This window comes from Lathyrus oleraceus, chromosome 4, assembly GCF_024323335.1.
Source record: "Lathyrus oleraceus cultivar Zhongwan6 chromosome 4, CAAS_Psat_ZW6_1.0, whole genome shotgun sequence".
Lineage (NCBI taxonomy): Eukaryota > Viridiplantae > Streptophyta > Magnoliopsida > Fabales > Fabaceae > Lathyrus > Lathyrus oleraceus.
The window spans coordinates 151,552,694-151,573,714 of NC_066582.1; the positions used below are offsets into that span (position 1 = coordinate 151,552,694).

Below are 21,021 nucleotides of genomic sequence, written 5' to 3' on the forward strand. Positions count from 1 at the left end.
ATATATGAATACAATAAAATTTATTTTAAAAAATATAGCGCCTTATTAAAACCCTAAGCCTTTGTAGGGAAAAAGAGTTCTCCCTACTATGTTATTGATTTTACATATTGTGATAGAGGTAACAACCTCGACAAAATGTCTTATATTATCTATAGTAATGTCGTAAGCTTACATCATTCTAAGTTCTAGGAACTTTCTTGCCCTAAAGACTTTCCCAGGTTATAAGCACCTTGTGCAACTTGTGTCATACTAATGACCATCCCAATTAAGAAACAACGCGCCATTTGCATAGACAAAGGTCTAGGGTTTAAACCTTATTGAAACCAAATTTTAGAAGTTTTTATATATGGAGATATATCAAAGTTTGCTCATATAGCAAAGGACAAAATACATATTAACTCTTTAATTAGTACAAAAATTTATTAGTTTATCATAAAAAATAATTGAAAATACATAAACATATTATTAATATATTGTAGAAAATCATAAATTTTATTTAAAATAAAATAATTAAAAAGTTTATGTGCTTTAGTAGTGAATACTTGGTTTCTTGTTACTTACGTATATGTGGAAGCAAATTGATTTGTCCATATTTTTATTTTATCACATAGTTTTTGAATTTTGATGACGCTAAAATTTATTTTCGTCTCAAGTATATAAATATTTATTAAACTATGGTGTGTCATACTTTGTGTTTGTTGATGAAAAATAGTACAAAATATTAATAGATATGCAAGTTTGAAAGTTTTTCTCACTTATCCAAAATTAGAATGCCAATATAGTGAAGTATCGACAACACACAAAAGCATTCCAAAGAATAAAACCAAATTACTAATTTTTAAAGTGATAGAAATTACATTCTATAATATATTTTATCCTTGATACTATCCCACATCTTGAGCTATATATATACCCCACCTTTGAATCTTGATATCATACATTGAAACACAAGTAAATAAGTGTGAAAAAACAAGATGAAGAATTTGAGTATGATTCTGACATTTCTAGTTCTATTTCTCCTCAGTATGGAGAAAGTGCATGGTTTTGATTGTGGAGCAGCAGAGACATCTTTATTATCTTGTAAGCCATTTCTCATCGGTCAGGATAATAAGCCACCAACTAGTTGTTGCCTTGGCGTTAGATTTATAGAATCATCAGCACCCACTGTTGAAGAACGTCGTGCCGCATGTGAATGCCTAAAAAGATTGGCTAATCAAATCTCTAACTTTAGAGATGATTTAGCTGCCTCACTTCCCGAACTTTGCGGTGTTCACTTAGGTTATACTATAAGTAGACACATGGATTGCAATAAGTAAGTTTTCAATATTTCTTTCTTTAATATATATTTACTATTACTTAGAATTAATATTCATATTATTTTTTGTCTTTTGTTTCACAGCATTCCTTGAACAAAATGGAGAAATAATAAACTAAACCGGGTCCACACTCAGTTGTTCTTATTTAAATAATACAACCCTTTGTAATATGTTCTATGATGGTGTAAAATATAAAAATTGATGTTAATAAATATACGATATTTATCTTTACTTGTCTTTCTGCATTCTTTTTAATTATAGAGACTAACTCATGCATAAAAAGTTAGACATTTTTTTTATTTTCATATATTTGTTTTTGTAATAGCTTTCTAATCAAGGTTAATGCTTCAAAAAATAATTTTACCAAAAGGAAAACAAAATTAATTAATCTACCTTATAATATAGTAGATCACAAAAAAAATTAAAAAGTTTCTAATCAAGGTTAATGCATGAGATTTATGATTTGATTGAAATTTGTATTTGTCTAGATATTTAAGACCTTTTAATGGACCCATTATTTCAATCAGTATTGTCGACTTCAAATCCTAAGGGTGCTAGCCTATTTCTATTTATGGAGGGCTTATTCGAACTTGTTTTAAGGTCTCTATGTTGTTCACTATTTTAGGAGCACTCTTCAGGGTCTAGGCGAGACTCCAACTTAGAGGGTCGGTCTGACACATAGTCACCCAAACACAAGAACGGTAAGAGCGAAATTCTTTTGAGAGAAAAACCTATATATTACAACCCTTTGTAATATGTGTTAGAAATTTTAGAAAGATTAAAGGGATTCAGACTTGAATCGTGAACGCAACACCTTCCTTATAGTATTTCAAGCACTCTCGATTGTCTTAGAGTTCTGATGCAGGAATACCCAGGATAATTCAGCCTTATCGAGTTTGCGAAAGACCGGCGAAAATCCGAATGCAGCGAAGAGCGTCTGGAATTATTTAGAGGATTTTCGGATTTTGTGTGTTTTTCTTCTAAATCCGGATTTATGCTTTTATAGGCCATGTTGATATTGTTTCACAAGGTAGCGACCCTTGGTGAAGCAATGTCCTTTTCCAATAATCATAATGGTTGGCCTGCAACCTGTTTCACCAACAGTTGCATGGTTTCGCCTTTGCAACATCTCATGAAGATAACATAAATCAATATAATGTGGAGAAGGATTTCATGTTTGACGTATTAAAGGTGAAACTAGAGAGAAAAACCTCTTTTTTTTTCAATTGGAATTGTGAAAACTAGCCACAAAACCACACACCTTGCGAACCTCTGAAATACTAACTAACTTATCAAAGAAACGTTAACTTCAAAAATGAAACTCCTCAAAAATTACAATTCTCTTAAGAAGAGATTCACACCCATGTAAAAATGGAGAAAGAATGTGGTAAATGATGAAAGAAATTGTTTGCAAGTGTTCAAGAAACATCCATAACTCTTATGAAAATATTAGAACAAATGGGTTATGAGTTTTTAAAACAATATTTAAAGTATATATTTTCTAACATTGTGAAGGTTTTTGAGAGAAAGTGATTTTTATAGGCGTTGGAGATCGAACACAAAAATGAGTAAAAATTATGTTTGATTTGATTCATTAGCAACACGTATGATTTATGAAAATACAAAGTGATTTGAATCAGAATTTGAAACATATGAGAAACCCCTGTGTGATTCAAGTCATGATTCGAATCTTAATTTCCATCGTGAAAACATGTGATTAGAATAAAATGAGACAATGGCAAACCTTAGAAATGATGTATTGCATGATTTGTGTCAAGTGTAAGTTATAATTTGAATCAAAAGGTGATATGATTCGAATCAAGTACACTTTGTTTCAAATCATAAAAGCTTCAAACATTTCCTGAAAGTTTCTAGTTCATTTGATTTGAGTCATGGGATGTGTGATTCGAATCACACGCCTAGAATCTCAAAAAATTTCAATGTTAAAGAGGTTTTGAGATACTGACAATGTCATGAATTGATTCAATCTCAAATATAGTTCTTTATACAAAAACTCAAAATAATGACTTTAAGTATATTGTGTACACGATAATCAAACATTTTTGTTCATGCATGCTAAAAATACGGATCTAAAACTCAATCTAGAAATGCGCAATCAATTAGAAGACTCAATGATATTAAACTAAAACAAAAATCTTAAAAGACAAACAATAAAACCATAACCAGGTAGCAAATGCATGAAACTTCACTCTCCCCCTTTTTGATGCTTGACAAGCTTGAAATTGGAATTGAGCCGAATTTAAGTAGAAGAAATGTGTGATCAATGCTTTCCTCCACTCGCTTATAACCCCTGAAAAATTGCACAAATCTAGACTCACTTTACAAATTCTCCCCCTTTGACAAGATCAAAAGGAGATAGATGCTAATGAGCTTAAATGCAAAAAAAAAAAAAAACAATCAGCAACATGAACAATATTCTTGAGAAATAAATGATATATTCATAGCTAAGAAGGATATGCAACATCAAAGGATATAATACAAAATACGAATATAAACTTTCTAGATGCAAAAAAAATAATGCAAATAGACATTCAACTTCATAACAACACAACTACATGATTAAAACTTCTAATAATGGAAGATTAAATAATCCATGAACAAACACCATAATGCTTAAATTCATATAAGTTACATGATATACTTTAAAATATTTTAAATTAAAAACACGAATAGTCAAACAACAACTTATAAATGAATGAATGAAATGAAGAATGTAAGAAGTAAACAAATAAACATATATAAAACAAAACACAAAGAATAATATAACAAGATATAAGAGTTATAGAAACATTACCAATTCGGTTAGTTAAAGTATAACTTGCTTCCAGAAAATCTTAGTGTATAACATAATACAAATAGCAAAGGAAATGAAATAGGAATCCAAATTCATTTAAAACACGAAGAATCCAAGATTTCCAATTCCTTATGTACCTTGTGAAATGGTTATGAGGATAACAGTTCTGTAAAAATATTAGTTAACTTATTTTTCGTATCCACATATTCAAAAATAGCATCATCTTTTTCATTATGATCCATAAGGAAATGATGTCAGATATCTATATGTTTAGTACGTCAATGAAGTATGGGATTCTTAGGGAGGCTTATTATGCTAGTGTTATCGCATTTGATTGGAAAGTAATAGAGTTTTAAATCATAATCCAGTAATAGGTGATTTATTCATAGTACTTGTGCACAACAATTACCAGCAACTAAATATTCAACCTCAATAGTAGAAAGAGCAACAATATACTGCTTCTTATTTTCCTATCTGATTTATAACCAGCAAAATCAGAATCAGAAAAACCTATTAACATAAATTCACTATCTTTACAAAACCAAAGATTGTGATGCGAGGTTCCATTATGATTCCTCAAAATTCTTTGAAAGATCTTAATGTGGGATTCCTTAGGGGACGTCCGAAATCTAGCACACATACACATAATAAACATAATATTTGTCCTACAACGTTTAAAGAGAATAAAGATCATATTATACCTTTATATTTGATAATGATGATCTTCACTTTATTCTTATCTTTATCTATCAGCATAATTGACGTCATGGGGTCGAGATGCTTTTATTTATTTATTTTGCTTATCAAACTTCTTAAGAAGCTCAAAGCAATACTTTGTTTTGATGATAAACTTTCTATCTTTAGCTTGATTTATTTTCAATCCTTGGAAGTAGGTAAGCTCTCTCATTAGAGACATTTCGAACTCCTACAAGATACTAGGAAGCTTATTGCAGAGAGATTCATCAATGACTCCAAATATAATATCAACAACGTACATTTGAACTAATATGTTATTCTACTTCTTATGCTTAAAATTTTTAATGCTAAAAGCTATTTAATGCAAGGGGGGTTTAATGGAAAAAATTTAATGCAACAAATAAACATTATTTTGATGCAGATGAAAAGTAATTTTGATGCAGATGAAAAATAACTAAATGACCAAGATGCAAAAAAACAATTAAGATAAATTAAATGCAGTTTCAAAAATATAAAGGAGAATGAAACGATCATACTAATTTCTTTGAAATGATCATTTATTCACCGAGATTCTTTTTTCAAAGGAGACCGTTAGAGTTGACTTTTCTTCTTCTTCTCCAAAAGAGTTCTTTAATGAAGTTGAGAGATATTCTTCTTGATTTGAGGTCATACCTTTATCTTTTAAAAGTCAAATCAATTCATTATGTTTCTCGATGATTTCTTCCTTCTTGGAATTTTCCTTAAGGTCACAAACATTCCTATATTTTGATTTAAGGATTAGATCAAGTTTCAAATTCCAATTATTAACTCTTAAATATTTGTTAGCGATGAAAGTTCTAACATGTCTTCCAAGATTTCTAAAGGTTGAACACCATCTACGAAAGAAACTTTCACATTCATATGTTGTTTCGACTTCTTCGCCTCAGGTGTTCATTTCGTATTATTTGATGCTAGGAGGTACTTCATAGATCATTTCAATAGTGTCCCACATTTGTTTGACAGAATAACAATAAAAGACATAAACAAATTTATTTTCACTTACAGATATGACTACAATGTTTTTTTCTTTAAGATATATTTCAAACTTTATTTTCTCTTCTATAATCCAACGAAAATAAGGTTTATCTGGTACTTCACCATTAACATAGTGAGTAGGGATAAACATACCATTGATTATTTTTTTCTCACAATTCAAGATCAAAACTTTGAATTAATATTTTAAATCTAGATTTTCACAATTCAAATCTATCACTATTAAATGGTAGAAGTGTGTTTAAGAAAGTCTCTTATTAAAATAAGTGTTTGAAGTCATCTTCCTCTTGAGACAATTAGTCTTTAAATATGATTTAGGCTATTATTCTACTTGTGGGACATGTGACTCCCATACACATTAGGGGAGTGAATTGTGAAGGTTTAAAATACTTTTGTTTTGAAACTAAATCATTTGTAAAAGCAGTGTTTAAAAACATTTTGTAAAGTACATTAGTAAATAGCACTACGCCAAATAAGGGAAAAGAGGGCGCTTTTTTTGGCCTATAACAGCGCTTTAAAGTGTCCTCTAATCTGGCGCTGGCATAGGTAAAGACAGCGCTTTTTTTCCTGGTGAAAGCGCTCTCTAAAGTGGCTCTTTAAGCCCTTTAAGGGCCACTTTAGAGGGCGCTTTTTAAAGAAAGCGCCCTCTAAAGTGGAAACCTTTAAGGGTTTAGAGGGCGCTTTTACTGGAAAGCGCCCTCTAAAGTGGAAATTTAAAGGGTTTAGAGGGCGCTTATTTTGGAAAGCGCCCTCTAAAGTGGGTGGTTATTTAACATTTACATGCATCACATGTCTCTGTGACCATATTCTCATTTCAGGCTATGTTGCAGCCACAAGAGGTAACCAGAAGAAAATGGCATACAGCTGCTTGTTATAATTCACAAGAGCAACTAAAGGTTCTTTTTATGCTTTTATAATATTAAAATACAAATACTGATATATGCTTATTGTTTATATGATCCTCTTGCTATTTGAAATGTCATGAACCGAAACCACTGCTACTCTAATTGAAATGTATAATAACCACTCTCTTTCATTTATTTGTTTATAATCAATCAATTACAACAAAAATGCAAGTATGCTGCTAGATTAGAAAATCACACTGTTTTGGTATTTTTCATATTTAACAAGACCAAAGAGCACAAAAATGAATTGAGTTGATTCAGAAAAAAAAAATATGAATGTGAATACATGAGCGAACACTAGCTGAAGTGCTACTCGAAAGGAAACTTCATCTGAAAAACTGTTGTATTTCTTCAAGAGTTTTTCCCTTTGTCTCGGGGACCCAAATGGCAACAAATCATGCTGTGAAAACACACACTACAGTATATATTGTGAAGGTTCCTGATAAAAACATAGGAAGCTTCTGGTTAGAAACAATAGATATTTATAGAAAATTAACATAGGCAATGCACACAAACCTCCCGAACTCCAATCCAAGAGCAAATTTGCTGTTAATGTAACCAACCAGGAAAAGAACCAATTGGCAAGTGTTGCAAAACTTCCAGCTAGGCCTTTGATGTTAATCGGAAGAATCTATTATGTAAAATATATTCAACACATCAACTATCACATTATATTACAACAAAGGTTTGTTCATATAGGGTTGTCATGCATATTATTATTGAAGAAAATTGTACCTCAGACATTATAATCCATGGCATTGCTCCTAATCCCAGAGAGAATGCAATAACCATGACCTGAAAGAAATTGAAAGTTTATAATAATGAAGTTAGGGAAACAAACAATAGAAACCATCATTTGTGTAATAAAGTTGTATTTACACACCACAACTCCAGCCACCAATACGAGACTCAATGTCGCATATAAATCAGAATCTGGTGATATATATTCCTGAGAGCAAATTCAACATAAAATATATTATCCATATAAAAAACCAAAAATATAAAGAAGAATTTACTGATATATAATCCTGTGAATCTGTGTTACAAATTTCTGAACATTTATGCATGAATGCATGTGTAATATCTAGTTAATGTATTATGTATATATAAAAATAAACAAAAAAAAATGTTCAAAAAATATAACAAACAAAAAAATTATTATTACCTTCAAGTAGAATGATATTGAAACAACCAAAAGACTCAAAGCCATTGCAGATGAAGAAACCTGCAATAGGAGATTTTTATTAATCTCTTATTACCCTCTAAACAAATAGTAATGTGAATGCAAAAATTATCGAAAAAGCTCAGACTCACAATAAGTAAAAGCCGACGACCAGATTTGTCTGCTAACCACAAAGTTAAAATCGTAGCAAGAACCTAAATGACATGTAAATATTGTTCAGATTATGGTCTGATAAATTTGGAACGTTACAAATTTAGTTTCCTTTCGGTCGAACCTGAACAGCACCGACTCCAAATGTTGCTACATCACTCGAAACATGCGTCTAAATCTCGGAATAACAGGAAAATACCACAAGACTTTTGCTGGAGACAACTTATTCTTATATCGCGAGACACCGCATTTAGGACACTCATTTAACGATGCATACTCATTTCGAAACAAAACGCAATCGTTTGGACATGCATGTATCTTATCATAGCTCATGCCAATAGAGCACAACATCTTTTTGGTCTCATATGTTCGATTGGGAAGAACATTATCCTCAGGAAGCATATCTTTCAAAAGGGCTAATAACTCTGTGAAACTTTTAACCCATAATGCCTAGTCTCCATTGCTAGCATTGCAACACAATAATTATTATTGAGAATACTCAATAAATGTATGAACCAAGAAAAATGAAACCAAAAATGAACAATAGCGAACGTCAGAAGAGAAACCAAGTAATATGAAGATTAGAAAAATACCTATGGTGTCAAAATCGAACAGCTAACAACGAATTAATAGAAGGAGGAAACATCGTAGATCTAACAGAGGTGGAAAGAGAACGCCTTAGAAGTAGCGAAAATCGTAGCAGTGAGAACCCTAACGTGAAAAAGAACGAAAATAACAGAGAGTGAAATAACAAAACGCGCAGTATGTTATAATTTTAATGTTTACTAAAGGGGACCTTAGAGGGCGCTTGTGGAAAAAAAGCGCCCTCTAAAGGGGGCCTAAGAGGTCGCTTATGAAAGCGCTCTCTAAGGCTTTCCAAAAGCGCTTTATAAACTGGAAATGCACATGGACTTATAGAGCGCTTTTTTAAAAGCGCCCTCTAAGGGTAACCTTAGAGGGCGCTTTCTAAAAAGCGCCCTGTATTGTTGTCCCTCTATCTCCTCCTTATTTTTTCGCTTCACCTTAGAGGGCGCTTTATTACAAAAGCGCCCTCTAAAGTGCGCTGTCTATTCCAGTTGTTCGCTCCTTATTTTTTCGCTTCACTTTAGAGTGCGCTTTTGTAATAAAGCGCCCTCTAAGGTGCGCTGTCTATTCCAGTTTTTGGCGTAGTGTAGGCAGTGGAAAACCAATGGAAAGAAAGTTACTGGAAAGTAAAAGAGATAAGGGAAGAGAGTAATACCAGAAAATTAAACAAGTTTGGCCTTAAGATGACCTACTCTTGCCCTCAAGAATAATTCTTGAGAGTATCCACTAAAATTGAGAGATTTTAGAAGGATGTGCCCACAAACCTCTTTAATCAAGGAAATGAAGTTTTCATGCTAACTTCTAACCAAACATCGAACAAAGCTAAGAATGTTTAGTCTTTAAACTAGTGTTTTTCCATAGGTTGATCTCAATCTAAGATGAAGTTTTTAGTTGGATATCCTTTGAAGTGAAATAGGGTTTTACATAGGTTGACACGAACTGAACTGAGATTTTTATTGTACTGATCTCGAACCTACTAAGCTTTTAAACAAGGATGCACTCAAAAACCAAGAGAGATTTTAACTAGGATGATTCCGACAATATTTTAACCAGGCTGAGCTCCATAACCATTGGGCATATTTTCATTGGTTGATCGTCACAAACCAAAAGAGAGCTTTTTCTTCAAGATGAATCTAATGAACCAAATTGAGACTTCCCTAAAAAATAACAGAGCTTTTAACAGCTTATCTCAAAACCAAATAACCACCTATGGTAGGATATTTTACACAATAGATAATACACTCTTGGCAAATTGAAGTTTTTCCCTCACCCAAAACAATTAACCTCACTTACACTAAATAATATCATCTAATCAGTATGGCTAAAATATATGTGACAAAAATGAGATGTTTAGAAAAACGATGAGAGAAATATGTAGCACCCCGAATTCGATTAATTAATTTAATTGAATCATTTAAAATTTTATTTGATTAATTCGTGTTTTTAAATTATTATTATGGGTTTGTAGGGGTAAGTATCCTTGGAATAGAGGTATGGAGAGAGTAAGAGGTTGATTTTGTGGTTTAGAAGTTATTAGAAGTTTAATTAATTATTAGAATAAATGGTATTTTATTCGAATTAATGAAATAAATAGTAAAATGGTAGGATTGGCCATTTGTGAAGATTGGAGGAAATGAGTGGAGAGAATAAAGAAGTTAGTAATGAGTTGGGCAAATTTCATAAATAAATAAAGTGATGGGGAACTGTCGTACCTCAATTAAAAATGGGGATACGACCTAGCGAAACGCAATCGCACGCTCGCAATGATGGACTGAAAAGAGTTGCCACCGAACTTTATTTATTCCTAAAAAGGAAAGGGGAAATATCGATAAAACCCAAGACAAAACGACAATGATTATTGGTCGTCGCAACCAAATCAGGGTTCGGGAGTCGATTACACAAGGGGAAGGTATTAGCAACCCTCACGTCCGTTGTACTCAACGGGAACCATTAGGTCAGTTGTGCGCGTTGATGTTAGTTTAAAATGTTAGGCTTTTCAAGTTATTAGGTGGGAAAGAAAGAATAGAAGAAAGAAGAAATGTTTTTTGGATTTTCGACGAAGGACAAAACCTAAGTTTTTTATTAGTGGGCCTGACAAGATTTACAAATCCTGCTCCTACGTATCTCAACAGAGAAATCAAGGCTTACGTAGCTCTGGGTAGAAAAATGTTTGTTTGTTGGTCGATTTTAGCGGAAGCTACTTTGTGTCAAATCGACGAAAACATTGTTGGACTACCCAAAACAGGTGGACAAACATTGCCTTGCATTATTTTGAGACAAAGTACCTTTCGTTTGAGAAAAGGTTTGAAAGGATCAATCGCACGGCGGCGAGAAAAAGAAATTGATTGGTTTGATGTGTTTTGAGTAATGGCGAGAACTTGGATGATCGAGATATCCATCTCGAATCCTAGTTTCAGGAGTGCATGGTATACACCACGTTCCATTTCCATCTTATTTGCAAAAATGTTTAATAAGCATTAAGTGTTTTTTTTAGGTTTGATTGAGAAAGGGTTTAAAGAAACCGCATTGACAATTTTAAATGATGGCGAGAGCTAAGATAGGCGAGGCATCCGCCTCGAAGCTTAGTCTCAGGAGTGCGTGGTATACACCACGTTCCATTTCCATCTTTATTGAAAAGTGTTTAGATAGGAATTAAGTATTTTGAGTTTTTGTTGTGAAAATGACTTGACACTAGATCAAGCATTTGATGAGCGATTGAGAAGGATTTGAATGAGTGTTTGAGAGAAAACAAAGTGGATAAATTTGGACGATGGCGAGAACTAGGATGAGCGAGATATCCATCTCGAATCCTAGTCTCAGGAGTGCGCGGTATACACCTCGTTCCATTTCAATCTTTATGGAAAAGGTCTTAAATATGAATTAATGTTTTTTTGAGTTTTCATTATAAAAATGGCTTGACGTTGGATCAAGCATTTGATGAAGTTATTGAAAGAAATGGAACAGAATAGGAAAAAGAAATGGATTGATTTGTTTATTGAGAAAATACTCGACGTTGGATCGAGTCTTATTTTTGATCTTTTGGAAATTGTTGATTTTATTCTTGTGTTAGTAGCTAACTAAACAGTCAAACAAATAAAGAAATGAAAAACAGTAAAATTATTACACATCGAGGGAGTGGGGTACATTTTGTCAAATGGGGATTCAAAATACTAGAATAATTGAATCGGGCCCAAACAACAAATAATGCAATTTATGAGTGTAAGTGCAAGCGAACTGTCTCATTGTAAGAAGGCTCAAGAGTAAGCCATGTGAAAAAAAATAACACCACAAGTTATATCTACAACACACTTAAGAATTAAATCGAAAAAAGGTAAAATCGGGATTTATACGGATGGACATTGAGGAACACACAAAGCCTAAATAATGTGCTCAAAGCCGGTTTGCACATATTGACAACAATTGAAATGTCATATGCGATTAATCGAAACGCGGCGAAATACTATCAATATATCGATAAAAATAATCATGGATAAATAACAAGAAAATTGTCAAATCCATAAATTAAAAATCGATGTTTAACATTAAAATCAACAAGTGTTTAAAAAAGGAGAAAAAAAATAAAATAAATAAATAAATGGTTTAAAATAATAAAAAATGGTAATAATAATAAAAACTAGTAGAAAATAGAAAATATGTTAAAAATGAGAAATGCTGAAAACCAGGGATTGAACCCAAAACCTAGGGTTTACCAAAGCACCCCTTTACCAACTCAGTCAGATAGACAACCTTGTTATATAATTTCAAACGCTAATACATAATATAACAAAAGACGCACCAAACCTTTTAAATAAAACACAAAGTTGAAAACAGTAACGACGAATAACCAAAGCTCATGTTGAAAACAGTAACGACGGATGACCAAAGCTCAGTTTTCTTTCCATTTTGAAAATCAAAATTTTAACAGCAAGTTAACATCACAAACAAACAGGCAGCGGTGTTGCTAAATCAAACATGGAGTTCAAAGCATAATCGAAACATGGAAATAAAGCTCGGAAAGGAAGCTAACCGGTTACGGCGAGCTCGATCGACAAATGTGAGTAAGCGTTTCACCCGAACCGGCTTTGATCTTCTTGTCCGCTCTTCACCACCAAGAAAAACTATGGCTTTCTTTTCTCCTTGTCGTCGACTCCTCTTTCTCTTAGTGAACAGTAACGACACTTTTATGTTTTTCAGAATTCTCTCTTCCCTATGGGTGAACAGTGGCGGCTATCCAAACTTAGGGTTTTTCGTGAATAGTGATTGCTTTTTATATATGACTCCTCCTCTCTCTGCTGTGTTGTTGTCTTTCCTCAGAGTAATGGGAAGTGTTTGTACTGGGAGAGGTTTTGAAGTTTTGTCCATATTCAACTTGTGGTCCCCTTCTCAGTTCTCTTTCATTTCCAAAACTTCACTGTTGGTAAGAAACAAATCACCACAGTAACTCACTTGAATATGTGCTTTCTCCTTTTTTTTTGGAATTGGACTGATTTTTGTGTGTTTGTGTCGCAGTAGCTTCGATGTGGATTGAGGTCGTTTTCGGTTCTCTGATTCTCATAATGACAGCAGCAAAACGCTTGGGATTGTACTCTGCATTACGAGCTTGTGATGGGCATCTTCACAAGACTGAGTTGGCCGACATGCGGAGGAGCTCCGTTAGCTTGACTTTGGTCCGTTACCAACAAAACATTTGATGTTTGAGATTGGTACCGAGCACCCAATCTTAATGGCACTTGTTTCTGCAGCATCAATTGTAGTTGCCACATTCCAGCATGGATTTCAGCACAAGAAATGAAAATATTTTCCAAACAGCATGTTCAGTAGGTTGATTTCCATCATAACCCGGCATCGCCTCCATGTCCTTCTTTCCTTTTGAATATGTAAACAATGGCTCATCTTCACCGCATATTCCGCCAAAACCGCTGCCACTCCCCTCCGCGCTTTCTTGAAACTGCAAAGCAAATTCCAGGTTCCACAACACATCGCCCATGGATGGCCTTTCAATGCCTTGGTCGTTCACACACTTCATTGCGGTCTCGGCAAACTTCTTGAGACATTCTGGAGCTATCTTGCCTTTTAGATAAGGATCTGTTATTTGGTCAAGGTTTCCTTTTTTGTAGCAATGATATGCCCACTTAGCTAGACTGACTTGCTCCTTAGCAAGTGTCGGGTTCAAAGTCGGGCGAGCACAGAGTATTTCGAATAGAACCACACCAAATGAGTATACGTCGGATTTGTCGGTGAGTTTATGCATAAATGATCTTTGGTTGGTCCTTTGTAGATCACGCACGCATTGGAAAGAAGTAGCATGAAGACTCCCACTTGCACCTGCTGGAGAATTAAACTACTGCTTTTGAAATAGGGACCAATGACGACTGTGTGGCGGTGTTTGAATCTCTAGGACCAGTTTGATCGCCAATTCTACCCACATGAATTGTGTGCTCGTTAACTTCACTCAATCTTTTATCAGTATCGTTAATTGAGAGATTGATGTCGTTGTCCAAACCTTTGAAATATTGGAAGTCAGGCAAGTAAGAGTAACCCTCCATGCTTAGTATCCACAAATTTGGCATGAATACAACTCTCCTTTGTATTTAAGGATGAGCTATCTGTGCTGCCAAGGATACTTGTGACAGCTTCTTTTACAGATTGATCAAAGGAGTCTGCTGAAAGAACCTTCAGAATCTCCATATTCTGTTTTCCGCATTTAATTAATAGTTTCAAGCGCGAGGCATGCATTCTATAGACAGGATCAACAACTGATGTGTTCAAAGAAATAGCTTTTGTGTAATATGATAGTGCAATTTCATATGAATATTCAAGCTTTTCGCTAAGTTTACCCAAGTAAAATGCATGCAACCAATCTTGCTTAAGTGCGAAGGCTTTCTTAAAATGTTTCATTGAGCTCTCACAGAACGCCATCCATGTTGCATCCTTCAAGGGTAAAGCTGATCTCTGATCATAAAATGGGACGACATTTTGAAGACTGTCGTAGTATACCAATGCCAATAACTCATGTATCTCGCACTGCTGAGCAGATGTCTTAGCCAAAGCTAAACTCATTAGTAGGCACCGTCCACTCCTTCTCCGGCTTGTCTCCACTCTCTCAGATAAAGTGGGATTCTTCCTCCATCCTACTACATTAATGTGCTTGCTACCATCATTACGCAACAAATCTACTTCCTCATCATAAATATTTCCAAGTCGCTGCCAGCTTTCAAAGCGTAGAGGATTGTACATGAGATCATATTTGAAGAGCTTAGCATTTTGCTCAAAAAATTCTTCCCCTTCCTTGGTCAGCACAAATCCAGGCCATTTATCAGTTGCACTCATTTCCTCAGACAGAGCCAAGAAATGATACAAGTTACAGTATACATCCACATATGGCTCAGACCTCCTCAATAGTGTTGTGTTATACTATCCAAGACCTCCCACATCAGGAAACATGGTCTTAGTTATAGTTTCAAAGAATCCTTCAGACCTGGCCTCCTCAGATAGTTTATCTTCACATAGATTAGGATCATCAAGGAACTTATCAATTGGATTTCCTGTCAAAAGGTCCTCTGGTGGCTGCAGAAAGTGTTTCCTAATAGCTCTTAAAACTCTGCAAAGTTTGACCAGTCAAGTTTTAGAAGATGCCTTCACATAAGGAAGAACATATTTGAAAACATCAGCACATTGTTCTTTGGTCTGATAATCTCCCCGACTTGAATTTTTGTGCATCACTAGATCATCTTCATAGGATGAATCAGACTTTAGGTTTAATCCATATAAACAGAAAAAGCATTGATCTAAGGCCCCATCAATTTTAGACTCCAGTTCTTCTGCTTCATCTTCAGAAAGTTCATTTCCATGTTCAATTAATTGATTGCCTGAATTCTCTTCCTCAACTAACTTACAGTCAGTCCCAGCAACCATGTTATCTTCACACTCTACCTCCGTACTGTCTTTATTTTGAACTTTGCAAGATGACACTCCTTTATATATTCCTTCGGAAACATCCTTTTTCACAGAGGTAATTTCATTAATTCTGTTCCAATCAATCCGGAAATCTAATGTATTTGATATTGAATCTACCATAGATAAATTTACAACACTGTTTTTGGATGCTTCTTCGCATCACATTGGTTCTTTATTTTTAAGGTTAAAGCTGGATTTGAACTTCATATCCAAGCCCAACAGATGCTTTATTGCAAATCTAAGAAATGTTCCTTCTCCACCTTTGACACTTTCACCGACACAGTAAAGCCCATATTCAGCAAGCATGTCATGTGTTGCAACAATTAAATCAACTTGAGTTTCGATAGGTGTGGTCCGGCTATGATGCTGAAGTTTGCAGAAAACAATGGTTGCATCAACAAAACAGTTGCTTTCCACTTGATCAGATATTACTTGTGCAGAGGTTATGTTGCACACGAGTACATTCGCGACATAGCCCATGATTAACAGCATCAGAGATTGCATTTGACAAATGCTGCTTGTCGGAACAGCGAGGCCGTCGGAATCTCCACCGTGATCTATAACTTTCTTCACTTGTGATATACAGTCAGAGAGTGCCTTCACTTCCTCCGCAACCAAGTGGCTACAGTGCTTGATTGAGCTTTCATTTGAGTCATCCAAATTAGAAGGTGTACTGAAACCATGTGTTTGGTCAGAAGATTTAAGTGATGTAATACTTGTACTCAAACCCATCAATGCCATGAGTATATTCAGTGTTCTGTAATGGCAATTGAAATACAGTTCTACATCCATTGGTGTTGTCTTCTAACATGCTTCAATTAGAACATCTAGAGCCATGAGCTCGATGGAAGTTATCTTTTCATCTTTTTTATTTTTCTTGCTCCATCATCCTAGTGATAGACTTTTCCATCAAAAAAATTGACCTTCAATATATTAACTTCGTAGAGAACTCTATCAATGTTTATCTCTTTTACATCCTTGCAATGTGGGTGGGGGACTGAACCTGGAGAATGTTCCATTTTTCCCCTTTTTTCCAAAAGTGACAAAACAATACAAAATTCTTCACAAGCTTTTGCCTTGTGATGTCTGCAAGACAATGTATGAATCTCCCATGTAGAATTTCCCATATTCAGATTTGGGCAATGGAACCGGTTGAAAATTCTCAATCCTCCATATTTCAGTTCCTAATCTTTGACCCACTCCATGGAATGTAGGATCCAAAACCTTTGTAGTGTTAGACATAGCTAGATGCTCTAATTTCAAGAACATCACCCCAATTTCCTTTTGAAGCATAAATATTTGACAATAACATATGGGAACCGTCGTGGTCAGGCTGAAGTTGGATGATGATTTGGCATATTAATTGGAATTAGTTTTTGGAAGTTTTGGAGTGAGTTCGATTTGGTCCCAATGTCCATTATGTAAATTTGTAAGCTTAGAAAAATCTCATGATTTGTAATGAATATAACACTGGATGTGAATGGAAATTGGTGTCCTTGTAGCAAAACATAGTTGTTCTTTGCCTTAGAACTTCCAAGTATTCATGTGATGAGATGTGTTTTTTTTATTATAAGTTATTCATATGCCATGTACATGGATGATTATGATTGAATGAATGAACGAAGTAATCGAACTATGAATGAGCATGTGGAAATTCTTGAATATGAATGGAATTTTTTTCAATGTGAATGAGGAAAATATGAATGTAAATTTGGAATGTGAAAAACGTAAAAAAAATAAGAAATAGTAAACATGAACATGAATGAAGGATATGAAGGTGAATGAAGAAAGAATGCAAACGAGTGATTGATGGGGAAAAATTTTCAGGGCCAAAATCGGGGTATGACAGTTGCCCCTATTTAAACATTCTCCACCAGAGGAAAATGAAACAACACTTTTTCATCGGATCGCAGTGGGGGATGGTTAAATACCATGGAGACCCAGATTTTGAACTTGAAAAATGAAAATGTTATGATATGATATGCATGGATGCATGATTCTTTATTTCTGAATTTATCTTGTTAGGGATACGGAGATGCTACTAGACAGACCAGTCCGTGGGGAATGCTGATGGTCCACAGGGAGACAGACAAATGGTAACAATTAACTCGCTGGGGAAAACAATCATGCTGGAGAATCAGACACACACTAGAGAGTACTCAAAGTGAAATTCGATGAATGACACTTAGAATACAAGAGATTTCGGCAGTAAGTTCACACATGACTTACTAAACCCGACTAAGAAAACTTTCTACAATAGGTTTATACATGACTTGACAACATTGGAACAAAAGGTTCAGTAACAGGTTCATACATGACCTGACAATACTGGAATAATCAAAGAAAAATATTCTTCAAAATAGGTTCAGACATGACCTGGTAATACAGGAATAAAAGCTCAACAGCAGGTTCATACATGACCTGACAATGCTGGGGAATACCAAAAACGGTTCTGACAGCAAGTTCAAACATGACTTGACAACAAATAGAAAAAATTCAAAAAGAGTGTATCAACAAGTCCATACATGACCTGACAACACTGAAATAAACATAGAGAAAGATTCTTCAAAACAGATTCATACATGACCTGGTAATACTGGAATGAAAGCTCAACAACAGGTTCATACATGACCTGACAATGTTGGGCAATATCAAGAATTTCTGACAGTAGGTTCAGACATGACTTAACAAAACTCAAAAAAATTCAAAAAGAGTATATCAACAGGTTCATACATGACCTGATGACAAACTTGAATACTTTGAGAACATTTCCACAACAAGTTCATACATGACTTGCCGACACTGGAATAAAAGGTTCAGCCACAGGTTCATACATGACCTGGTAATACTAGAATAAAGGCTCAACAACAACGGGTTCATACATGACCTGACAATGCTAGAGAATATCAAGAAGTTCTGACAACAGGTTCAGACATGACCTAACAAAACTCAAAAAAAATTCAAAAAGAGTATATCAACAGGTTCATACATGACCTGATGACAAACTTGAACATTTTGAGAAAATTTCCACAACAAGTTCATACATGACTTGATGACACTGGAACAAAAGGTTCAGCAACAACAGGTTCAGACATGACCTAGGAATATTGGAATAAAAGCTCAACAGCAACGGGTTCATACATGACCTGACAATGCTGGAACATCCAAAGAATTCTCAACAACAGGTTCATACATGACCTGACAACACTTGACTATTCAAAGAACTTTCAACAGCAGGTTCATACATGACCTGACAACACTTGGGAAAAATCAAAGGGGGTTTTATCAATAGGTTCATACATGACCTGAGAATATTGGAAAAAATACAAAGCAAGTTTCATCAATAGGTTCATACATGACCTGACACTTTAGAATACATCTGATGGTTCTGGAGATTTCTCACAAGAAATTAATCCAATCACAAATTTTGGAGATTCCTAACAGGGAATTTATGCAAAACAAAGATAAACGGACATCAAAAAGGCTACGATGATTCTTTATAGAGAAATCAAACAAAACCAACATCATTGGAGTTTCCTAACACGAAAAACCTCCAAGCTTCATGGAACTCCTCAAGATGATGAGTCATACAAGACTTTCACAGAGCCATCAAGAAAGACAGGGTATTCAAACTCTCTGTATGTGCCAACAACAATTGGACTTTGACCGTAAGCAATGGATTACAACCAGATTCTTTAACGGATTTTTCCAACAACAATTGGACTTGATGAAAGTTATTAGTAAAGAATTACCGGCTACAACGGAGTTTGCCAGCAACAACTGGACTTGAAATGATGTTGGCGACAACCAAACTTCAGATATCAATCACAAATATATTTACAAACAGACTGATAGTGATGCCAACGACAATTGGGTTTAAAATAAATGCTGGTTACAACCCGACCTTAAAGGATACCAGTTACAACTGGATTTGGTCAAAGACACTGGTGATAACCAGACTTAACAGACGATGCCAGTAACAAATGGTCTCAGAGGTCAAGGGATACAATCAACAACGAGACCTGAGATTATGCAAATGAGCGCGAAGCACTTCGGGCTATGTATGATTTGAATTTTGCTTATATGCATGATGCATGAATGATCATGATATGCAAATGCTGACAATTACAGACTAGAAATTAGGGAAAGCTTTATGGAGGTACTGAATCCTCAACACCAATAACTCAACCGAAGGAGTGAGTAAATGCATCAAAGAAGGATCTATCAAGCTGAACAGTTACAACTGACCCAATAATCCTTCCAGAGAATAATAACTTCAAGCTTTCTGGAAATAGATGTTGATCATCCAAGGGGAATCTTGCAACTTGAGACTTGTGGGGAAAGACGAAAGGTTTCCTTTTTAATATTTCCACATGTCAAAGCAAAATTGTGTTTTTCCATACGTTGAAAAATTCTTTTTGAGTTCAAAATTTCGTTATTAACAAATAAATGACATTTTGCATAACAAAGAAAATCAGAGAAAAACAGCAAATGATAGAATTTGATAGGAAAACTTGTATTTATTCAAGAATGGTAGCACACAAATGGTGTAGCTCCATGGAATGTTACAAATTTGAAAATGGCAATAGGGAAAGATTTACATTGAATCACAATGACTACTACCAATCCTAATAACAATGACTCCATAAAACTTCGCTTCTGAAGGGAGTAACTGGATTGATCTTCCATTTTTAGCTCTTCTGTGTTGATTAGTGACAAACTGATGCAGTCTGTGCCTTTTGTCCCTAATTTTTTCCTGGATTGCCCTTTCGGGTTTTCAATCCACCAGGACGCTCTTTTTTGCCTAAGTCGCCCTTTCAGGTTTTCAACTTAGCGAGCTACCATTTTTTATTATCCCTAAGTTTTGCCTGGACCGCCCTTTCGGGTTTTCAGTCTACCGGGTTTTTGTTAGGCATAGTATCTTTTGACTGCATCAGAGTTCACAAGGTGAATGAGCTCTTCGCCATCCATAGTTGTGAGAAATAAAGCACCTCCAGAGTATGCTCTCTTTACAACGTATGGGCCTTCATAGTTGGGAGTCCACTTCCCACGTGAATCTTTGTGTACTGGCAAGATCTTCTTGAGCACGAGATCTCCTTCCTTGAACTCTCGAGGACGGACCTTTTTGTCAAATGCTTTCTTGATTCGTTGCTGGTACAATTGTCCATGACACAGTGCGGTCATCCGCTTCTCATCAATGAGATTAAGTTGATCATAGTTGTTCTGGATCCATTCAGCTTCATCCAGCTTGGCCTCCATCAATATTCTTGTGGAAGGTATCTCTACTTCGACTGGGAGAACTGCGTCCATCCCATACACTAAGGAGAATGGGGTTGCCCCTGTTGAAGTGCGAACTGAGGTCCTGTATCCATGCAAAGCAAA

General features: G+C 34.9%; 2 protein-coding genes and 1 pseudogene across 2 annotated transcripts; 1 reads left to right on the forward strand and 2 right to left on the reverse strand.

Moving 5' to 3' along the window:
• Positions 1-901: 901 nt before the first annotated feature.
• Positions 902-1,547, forward strand: LOC127074233 (non-specific lipid-transfer protein A). Its single transcript, XM_051015536.1, has 2 exons — positions 902-1,312; positions 1,400-1,547. Exons 1-2 carry the CDS (start codon positions 975-977, stop codon positions 1,407-1,409), a joined length of 348 nt encoding a protein of 115 aa, XP_050871493.1. The 5' UTR covers positions 902-974; the 3' UTR covers positions 1,410-1,547.
• Positions 1,548-4,546: 2,999 nt separating this feature from the next.
• LOC127136466 (uncharacterized) lies at positions 4,547-13,933 on the reverse strand. Its single transcript, XM_051063017.1, has 7 exons — positions 13,490-13,933; positions 8,079-8,141; positions 7,930-7,989; positions 7,648-7,713; positions 7,500-7,559; positions 7,281-7,395; positions 4,547-4,641 (listed from the first exon to the last, which is right to left on the reverse strand). Exons 1-7 carry the CDS (start codon positions 13,931-13,933, stop codon positions 4,547-4,549), a joined length of 903 nt encoding a protein of 300 aa, XP_050918974.1.
• A 13-nt stretch (positions 13,934-13,946) lies between these two features.
• On the reverse strand, positions 13,947-16,766 carry LOC127136467 (calcineurin-binding protein 1-like; annotated as a pseudogene).
• Between the last annotated feature and the right edge of the window lie 4,255 nt (positions 16,767-21,021).

Bases quoted from the DNA above. Each gene is read 5' to 3' on its own strand.
- LOC127074233 (XM_051015536.1), top strand. From the start codon at position 975: ATGAAGAATTTGAGTATGATTCTGACATTTCTAGTTCTATTTCTCCTC.
- LOC127136466 (XM_051063017.1), bottom strand. From the start codon at position 13,933: ATGCATAAACTCACCGACAAATCCGACGTATACTCATTTGGTGTGGTT. The intron at 7,990-8,078 runs GTGAGTCTGAGC...CTCCTATTGCAG, and splicing joins GTCGTCGGCTTTTACTTATT to GTTTCTTCATCTGCAATGGC. The intron at 7,560-7,647 runs GTGTGTAAATAC...AATTTCTTTCAG, and splicing joins TATTGGTGGCTGGAGTTGTG to GTCATGGTTATTGCATTCTC.